General features: G+C 49.4%; 1 protein-coding gene across 1 annotated transcript in view; it reads left to right on the forward strand.

Annotated features, from left to right (window-relative positions):
• spred3 (sprouty related EVH1 domain containing 3) overlaps positions 1-3,770 on the forward strand; it is a 43,558-nt gene extending 39,788 nt beyond the window's left edge. The window contains exon 5 of the mRNA XM_042296586.1: positions 2,725-3,770. Within this exon, the coding sequence (XP_042152520.1) occupies positions 2,725-3,753 (1,029 nt within the window). The 3' untranslated portion in view covers positions 3,754-3,770. The remainder of the gene's footprint in view (positions 1-2,724) is intronic.
• The last annotated feature ends 6,058 nt before the right edge of the window (positions 3,771-9,828 follow it).

The raw sequence follows: 9,828 nt of genomic DNA on the forward strand, positions 1-9,828 counted from the left end.
ACCACCACCACCACTACTACTACTACTACTACCCAGGTAAAGACTGAACACACCTCACTACTACTACTACTACTACATCTATTACTCCTACTACTACTACTACTACCCAGGTAAAGACTAGAACACACCTCACTACTACTACTACTACTACTACTACTACTACTACTACTACTACCTCCAGGTAACGCCTAGAACACACCTCACTACCACTACTACTACTACTACTACTACTACTACTACTACGACTACTACCCAGGTAAAGACTAGAACACACCTCACCACCACTACTACAACTATTACTACCACTACTACTACTACTGCCCAGGTAAAGACTAGAACACACCTCACTACTACTACAACTATTACTACCACTGCTACTACTACTTCCCAGGTAAAGACTGAACACACCTCACTACTACTACTACTACTACTACTACTACCCAGGTAAAGACTAGAACACACCTCACCACCACCACTACTACCACCACCACCACCACCACACTACTACTACTACTACTACTACTACTGCCCAGGTAAAGACTAGACACACCTCACCACCACCACTACTACCACCACTACTACTACTACTACTACTACTACTGCCCAGGTAAAGACTAGACACACCTCACCACCACCACTACTACTACTACTACTACCCAGGTAAAGACTACAGACACACCTCACCACCACCACTACTACCACCAGATAAAGCCAGAACACACCTCACCACTACTACTACTACTACTACTATTACTATTACTACTACTACTACTAATACTGCCCAGGTAAAGACTAGACACACCTCACCACCACCACTACTACCACTACTACTACTACTACTACTACTACTACTAATACTAGGTAAAGACTAGACACACCTCACCACCACCACTACTACTACTACTGCCCAGGTAAAGACTAGACACACCTCACCACCACTACTACTACTACTACTACCCAGGTAAAGACTAGACACAACTCACCACCACCACCACTACTACTACTTCTACTGCCCAGGTAAAGACTATAACACACCTCAGCACCACTACTACTACTACTACTACTACTACTACTACTACTGCCCAGATAAAGCCTAGAACACACCTCACCACTACTACTACTACTACTACTATTACTTCTGCACAGGTAAAGACTAGAACACACCTCACTACTACTACTACTACTACTACTACTACTACTACTACCCAGGTAAAGACTATAACACACCTCACTACCACTACTACTACTACTACTACTACTACTACTACCCAGGTAAAGCCTATAACACACCTCACCACCACTACTACTACTACTACTACTACTACTACTACTACTACTACTACTACTACTACTACTACTACTACTACTACTACTACTACTACTACTACTACTACCCAGGTAAAGACTAGAACACACCTCACTACTACTACTACTACTACTACTACCCAGGTAAAGACTAGAACACACCTCACCACCACCACCACCACTACTACTACTACTACTACTACTACTACCCAGGTAAAGACTGGAACACACCTCACTACTACTACTACTACTACATCTATTACTCCTACTACTACTATTACTACTGCCCAGGTAAAGACTAGAACACACCTCACCACCACTACCACTACCACTACTACTACATCTATTACTCCTACTACTACTACTACTACTACCCAGGTAAAGCCTAGAACACACCTCACTACTACTACTACTACTACTACTACTACTACTACTACCTCCAGGTAAAGCCTAGAACACACCTCACTACCACTACTACTACTACTACTACTACGACTACTACCCAGGTAAAGACTAGAACACACCTCACTACTACTACTACTACTACTACTACTACTACAACTATTACTACCACTACTACTGCCCAGGTAAAGACTAGAACACACCTCACTACTACTACTACTACTACTACTACTACTACTACAACTATTACTACCACTGCTACTACTACTACCCAGGTAAAGACTGGAACACACCTCACTACTACTACTACTATTATTACTACTGCCCAGGTAAAGACTATAACACACCTCACTACTACTACTACTACTACTACTACTACTACTACTACTACCCAGGTAAAGCCTAGAACACACCTCACCACTACTACTACTACTACTACTACTACTACTATTATTACTACTGCCCAGGTAAAGACTATAACACACCTCACCACCACCACTACTACTACTACTACTACTACTACTAATACTATTACCACTACTATTACTACTACCCAGGTAAAGCCTAGAACACACCTCACTACCACTACTACTACTACTACTACTACTACTACCCCCAGGTAAAGCCTAGAACACACCTCACCACCACTACTACTACGACTACTACTACTACTACTACTACTGCCCAGGTAAGGACTATAATACACCTCACCACCACCACTACTACTACCACTACTACTACTACTATTATTACCACTACTACTACTACTACTACTACTATTATTACCACTACTACTACTACCACTACTACCCAGGTAAAGACTATAACACACCTCACCACCACCACTTCTCCTACTACTCCTACTACTACTACTACTACTACTACTACTACTACTACTACTACTACCCAGGTGAAGACTAGAACACACCTCACCGTGCTGAGCACTACTGGTGCTGTGATGGATCCAGATTGCTGTAATTGTTCAGTGTCCTATTCTGATAATCTTCCTCTCTTTAGATCCACACCAGGCCAACGCAGCACCAACTCTCCCAAGTCCCTGCTGTGTTGAACCCTCCGTCTCCCCCTCCGCCTCCCCCTGCTCCCCCCACTCCTCCAAAGGGCCCTCCAGCCTCCTCACCCCTCTCCCCCACCATCTCTCTACTCGAGGAGGGAGACCTGCGCAGCCTGGACCCCTGTAAGGACCTCTGGGGTTCCCGGGGTTACGAGGACTACCGGCGTGCCGGGGCTCAGAGGACCATGGTGGGAGGTCTCACTGGGGGGGTGGTGGTGGGCAGTGGGGGCAGCATACAGGACAAGTCCACAGAGCTGTGTGTGGTGCGCTTTGAGAAGGAGGTGGCAGGGGTGGGCACGGCGGGCTGCGAGGTGACGGTCACTCTGGACAGTAAAGGTTCCCAGCGCCTCTCCTCCTCCTCCTCACCCACCTGCATGGCCTCCATGCCCAATGCTGTATCTGGAGGCTCGTCGGGCGCCGGCTCGCCCCAAGAGACCGGGAAGGGAAGTCCCTCCCCTTGCTGCATCCACACCTCTCTGGCCACTCCCCGCTCACGGACTCGCAAGCGAGGAGGAGGTGGAGGAGGGGCAGCAGCGGGAGGTGGGGATGGTAATGACGGCGACCCGGCCATCTCCCCAGACGAGGACAGTCCGTGTCCGGCGGGGTCGTCGTGTTCGTCACGCTGCGTATACTGCCGCTCTGTGTTCAGCCAATCAGAGAATGGGCGGGGCCGCTGCCGGGACGCCCCCGACCCCGCCCTACACTGCCTGCACCAGTGGACCTGTGTGTGGTGCGCAGAGAGCCTGCTGTATCACTGTATGTCGGACTCAGAGGGCGAGTTCTGGGAGCCGTGTTCCTGCGAGGACTCTTTAGGGGAGGGCCGTCCCCACCCTCTGTGCTGTGCCCGCTGGCTGGCCCTCCTGGCTCTGTCCCTGTTTGTGCCCTGCATGTGCTGCTACCTGCCCCTGCGAGCTTGCCTGCGCTGTGGAGAGAGGTGCGGCTGCTGTGGGGGGAAGCACAAGGCCGTTCGGTGAGGCCAGGCTGGGGGAGGCTAGACCCAGGGGGTTGGGCAGTGGGGAGGGAGAAGGGGCTAGACCCAGGGGGGCTGGGGGAGGCTAGACCCAGGGGGCTTAGACCCAGGGGGGAGGGGGCTAGACCCAGGGGGGTTGGAGGGGGTAGACCCAGGGGGTTGGGGGGCTAGACCCAGGGGGCTGGGGAAGGCTAGACCCAGGGAGGGTTGGGCAGTGGGGAGGTAGAAGGGGCTAGACCCAGAGGGGGTTGGAGGGGGCTAGATCCAGGGGGCTGGGCAGTGGGGAGGGAGAGGGAGCAAGACCCAGGGGGCTGGGGAAGGCTAGACCCAGGGGGTTGGAGGGGGCTAGACCCAGGGAGGTTGGAGGTGTTTTGGGGGCTAGACCCAGGGATGTTGGAGGGTGTTGGGAGGGCTAGACCCAGGGGTTGGAGGTATTTTGGGGCAGACCCAGGGATGTTGGAGGGTGTTGGGAGGGCTAGACCTAGGGGGTTGGAAGGTGTTGGGCAGTGGGGAGGGATGGGGGTTGGAGGGGGCTAGACCTAGGGGGTTGGAAGGTGTTGGGCAGTGGGGAGGGATGGGGGTTGGAGGGGGCTAGACCTAGGGGGTTGGAAGGTGTTGGGCAGTGGGGAGGGATGGGGGTTGGAGGGGGCTAGACCCAGGTGTGAGGGAGGGTGTTGGGCTCGACTTAAGGGGGGAAGGAGGGTGTTGGGAAGGGGGGCTAGACCCAGGGGGTTGGATGTGTGTTGGACTTTGGGGTGAAGAAACAGACTGTATGGAATGGAGGAGATAGAAAGAGAGGGAGCACGGGGGACGATGAAATGCGCTCTCTTTGAGCGGGTAGACTCAGATCTCTTAACCTAGCCCCCCACCAGCCTTCTACTCTCTCTTTGAGGGGGTAGACTCAGATCTCTTAACCTAGCCCCCCACCAGCCTTCCACTCTCTCTTTGAGGGGGTAGACAGATCTCTTAACCTAGCCCCCACCAGCCTTCCACTCTCTTTGAGGGGGTAGACAGATCTCTTAACCTAGCCCCCCACCAGCCTTCCACTCTCTTTGAGGGGGTAGACAGATCTCTTAACCTAGCCCCCCACCAGCCTTCCACTCTCTCATTGAGGGGGTAGACAGATCTCTTAACCTAGCCCCCCACCAGCCTTCCACTCTCTCATTTCAAACTGGACCCTTCTTTCCCTCACTGGTTCATGTCTGCTGTGGAGGGGGACGTCTATCAGTGTAACACCAGTACCTACAGTATGGGAGGGGGACGTCTTATCAGTGTAACACCAGTACCTACAGTATGGGAGGGGGACGTCTTATCAGTGTAACACCAGTACCTACAGTATGGGAGGGGGACGTCTATCAGTGTAACACCAGTACCTACAGTATGGGTGGGGGACGTCTATCAGTGTAACACCAGTACCTACAGTATGGGAGGGGGACGTCTATGTGGCTGCCCTGCACACAGAACATGGAACACGGAACGACCCCAGGTTGAATGAAAATCACCAGGAGCCTTCATAGAGGAGTTACCGTCGTTACTGAGGACTGGCTGCTGATTGTTCTGTCAGGGGTCAGAGGTCAGAAACTGGACTGGGGAGGAGAGAAGAGACTGATGATGTTTGTACACTGTTTCAACTGTCAGTTTTTGTTTTTGTTTTAATTTAGGGAGAAAACACGCAAAAACAAAAGGACGTTTATATATATATATATATATGATTAGAATTTTGATTGGTATATTTGATTAAACATGTCGACAGGACCCCATCAGTCACACACTGGAATGGTGTTTTGAAATTACCTCTGGAACTACGCCCCAGAGAGAGAGAGAGAGAGAGACAGAGAGAGAGAGAGAGAGAGAGGATGAGTGTGAGGTGAGAGTGTACTGTATTACAGCACTAGTGTTGTCTTGGGGGTGAGTTCAATATTTAAGTACGAGCACAGTGTTGGGTTAGGGTTCTAGAGGTTAGTGGTAGAAGGGAGCAGTATATGAGGATGTGTATAGCAGATTGCTGCGTGGAAGAAGAGGTTAAACAGGACATTCAGAACGTATTCAGACCCCTTGACTTCAACAACATTGTTACATTACAGCCTTATTCTAAAATGGATTTTTTAAAATTCCCTTCAATCTACACACAATACTCCACAATGACAAAGCAAAAACAGATTTTTCTAATTTATTAAAACCAAACTTAAATATGACATTTAAATAAGTATTCAGACCCTTTACTCAGTACTTTGTTGAAGCACCTTTGTCAGCGATTACAGCCTTGACTCTTATTCGGTATGACACTACAAGCTTGGCACACCTGTATTTGGGGAGCTTCTCCCATTCTTCTCTGCAGATCCTCTCAAGCTCTGTCAGGTTGGATGGGGAGCGTTGCTGCACAGCTATTTTCATGTCTCCCCAGAGATGTTTGATCGGGTTCAAGTCCAGGCTCTAGCTGGACATTCTGAGACTTGTCCCGAAGCCACTCTTGTGTTGTCTTGGCTGTGTGCTTAGGGTTGTTGTCCTGTTGGAAGGTGATCTTGGTCCTGAGCGCTCTGGAGCAGGTTTTCATCAAGGATCTTCCGTTCATCTTTCCCCTCGATCCTGACTAGTCTCCCAGTTCCTGCCGCTGAAAAACATACCCACAACATGCTGCCACCACCACCATGCTTCACCGTAGGGACGGTGCCAGGTTTCCTCCAGACGTGACGCTTGGCATTCAGGCCAAAGAGTTCAATCTTGGTTTCATCAGACCAGATAACCTTGTTTCTCATGGTCAGAGAGTCTTTAGGTGCATTTTGGAAAACTATAAGCGGGCTGTTATGTCCCTTTTACTGAGGAGTGACTTCCGTCTGGCAACTCTACCATAAAGGCCTGATTGCTGGAGTGATGCAGAGATGGGAGAACCTTCCAGAAAGGCAACCATCTCCACAGAGGAACTCTATAGCTCTGGTCACCTCCCCCGATTGCTCAGTTTGGCCGGGCGGCCAGCTCTGGGAAGAGTCTTGGTGGTTCCAAACTGTGTTTGTGTTTTTGGGGACCTTCAATGCTGCAGACATTTTTTAGTACCCTTCCCCAGATCTGTACCTCGTCTCAATCCTGTCTCTGAGCTTTACGGACAATTTCTTCGACCTCATGGCTTGGTTTTTGCTCTGACATGGTGGGACCTTATATAGACAGGTGTGTGCCTTTCCAAATCATGTCCAATCAATTGAATTTACCACAGGTGGACCCCAATCAAGTTGTGGAACATCAAGGATGATCAATGGAAACAGAATGCACCTGAGCTTAATTGAGTCTCATAGCAAAGGGTCTGAATTTGCTCAAATGTATACAATCCTGTTTTTGCTTTGTCATTGAGGTATTTTATGTAGATTGAGGGGGGAAAATATTACATCAACTTTAGAATGAGGCTGTTTACGTAACAAAATGTGGAAATTCCAAATCTGTAGCCCGCCCCCACCCAGCCATGTAAAATCCAATATGTAGGCCCAACCCCCTTACCCAGCCATGTAAAAGCCCAACCCCCCGTAAAACCCAATCTGTAGGCCCAACCCGTGCCTTCTAACATGACTAGGCACCATGAAAACAAATACAGGGCAATGAGGTTGTTCTAATAAGAGGAAGTGACGTGGAGGTAAAAGTGATCAGTGTATTGTGGGTCTGACACACACACACACACACGTTTTAATGGCACAGGGAGTTAACTCAGTTAAACATCTCTCTGTATAAACTGTTAGACTGTCCATAGCTCTGGAGTCAGATGGTGGTAGTTAACCCTACACATGCTGGTGATCAGGGATGCATATGGAGATCGCCTGCTAATACTGTTCAGACCGGGCACTTTTCAACTATCACATGACCCGGGCTAGTAGAAAGTGTTCCACTAGCCCCGTCCGTTCCACTAGCCCTGTCCGTTCCACTCTGTTCCACTCTGTTCCCACTAGCCCCGTCCGTTCCACTAGCCCCGTCCGTTCCACTAGCCCCGTCGGTTCCACTCTGTTCCACTAGCCCAGTCTGTTCCACTAGCCCCGTCCGTTCCACTCTGTTCCACTAGCCCCGTCCGTTCCACTAGCCCCGTCCGTTCCACCAGCCCGTCCGTTCCACCAGCCCGTCCGTTCCACTCTGTTCCACCAGCCCCGTCCGTTCCACTCTGTTCCACTAGCCCCGTCCGTTCCACTAGCCCCGTCCGTTCCACTCTGTTCCACTAGCCCCGTCCGTTCCACTCTGTTCCACTAGCCCAGTCTGTTCCACTAGCCCCGTCCGTTCCACTAGCCCCGTCTGTTCCACTAGCCCCGTCCGTTCCACTCTGTCCACTCAGTACCTACAGTATGGGAGGGGGGACGTCTATCAGTGTAACACCAGTACCTAGAGTATGGGAGGGGGACGTCTATCAGTGTAACACCAGTACCTACAGTATGGGAGGGGGACGTCTATCAGTGTAACACTAGTACCTACAGTATGGGAGGGGGACGTCTATCAGTGTAACACCAGTACCTACAGTATGGGAGGGGGACGTCTATCAGTGTAACACAGGTTACTATGCCCAGGTAGTGCTCAGACCCCTGTCCTCCCCAGACCAGTCACAGAGCCCCCAGATGGCAGAAGTACAACTCTAACCAAAGTGTTGTTTAAATGACTATCATTCCCTTCAAATCACTGACACATCAACTGATCTGTACACACACAATATTCAGGTTAGCTGTTGATATGACAAACTAGTCTGACACACTCAGACAGACACACACCAGTATATTTATACCACCGATATGTTTGATCCACACACACAGGGGGAGCCAGGCTACATGGTATCTCAACCCAGTACTGAGAGAGAGACAGGCTACATGGTATCTCAACACACTACTGAGAGAGAGAGAGACATGCTACATGGTATCTCAACCCAGTACTGAGAGAGAGAGAGAGAGACAGGCTACATGGTATCTCAAAACAGTACTGAGAGAGAGAGGCTACATGGTATCTCAACACAGGAGAGAGAGAGAGAGGGAGAGGCTACATGGTATCCCAACACAGTACTGAGAGAGAGACAGGCTACATGGTATCTCAACACAGTACTGAGAGAGAGAGACAGGCTACATGGTATCTCAACCCAGTATTGAGCGAGAGACAGGCTACATGGTATCTCAACCCAGTATTGAGCGAGAGACAGGCTACATGGTATCTCAACCCAGTACTGAGAGAGAGAGACAGGCTACATGGTATCTCAACACAGTACTGAGAGAGGGAGACAGGCTACATGGTATCCCAACCCAGTACTGAGAGAGACAGGCTACATGGTATCCCAACCCAGTACTGAGAGAGACAGGCTACATGGTATCCCAACCCACTACTGAGAGAGAGACAGGCTACATGGTATCTCAACCCAGTACTGAGAGAGAGAGACAGGCTACATGGTATCTCAACACACTACTGAGAGAGAGAGAGACAGGCTACATGGTATCCCAACCCACTACTGAGAGAGACAGGCTACATGGTATCCCAACACAGTACTGAGAGAGAGAGACAGGCTACATGGTATCCCAACACACTACTGAGAGAGAGAGACAGGCTACATGGTATCCCAACACAGTACTGAGAGAGAGAGAGACAGGCTACATGGTATCCCAACACACTACTGAGAGAGAGACATGCTACATGGTATCCCAACCCAGTACTGAGAGAGAGACAGGCTACATGGTATCCCAACCCAAGGCCCCATTCTTACATCTTAATAAATGTGCCTTTTGATTTGATTAATCAATAACCTGATTTCGTAGTAACTCTGTATGTAAGTACTTTTTATTTTTGGGGAGGGGGGGTCAATTAATTTATTTCTGCCGATGTGCATTTTAATATGTATTTATTTGTTTCAAAGTAATTACTGAAATATGACCTGTTTATTTATTTAATGAGATATTTATTCTGATTGGTTAATTTATGTGTTCATCTTCTGTGCTGTCTGACTTTGTGCCAATGTGCTGCTTTGAGGTGTTCCATATCGTGGGTTTGTATCATTAAACACTCCTCTATATTTTAAACAAACGCTTCCTGCCTCTGTGACACCTGCATGTCATTCAGTCTGTTACCATGGGAGCTGACA

The sequence above is a fragment of the Oncorhynchus tshawytscha genome, linkage group LG14 (genome assembly GCF_018296145.1).
Source record: "Oncorhynchus tshawytscha isolate Ot180627B linkage group LG14, Otsh_v2.0, whole genome shotgun sequence".
Classification (NCBI taxonomy): Eukaryota; Metazoa; Chordata; class Actinopteri; order Salmoniformes; family Salmonidae; genus Oncorhynchus; species Oncorhynchus tshawytscha.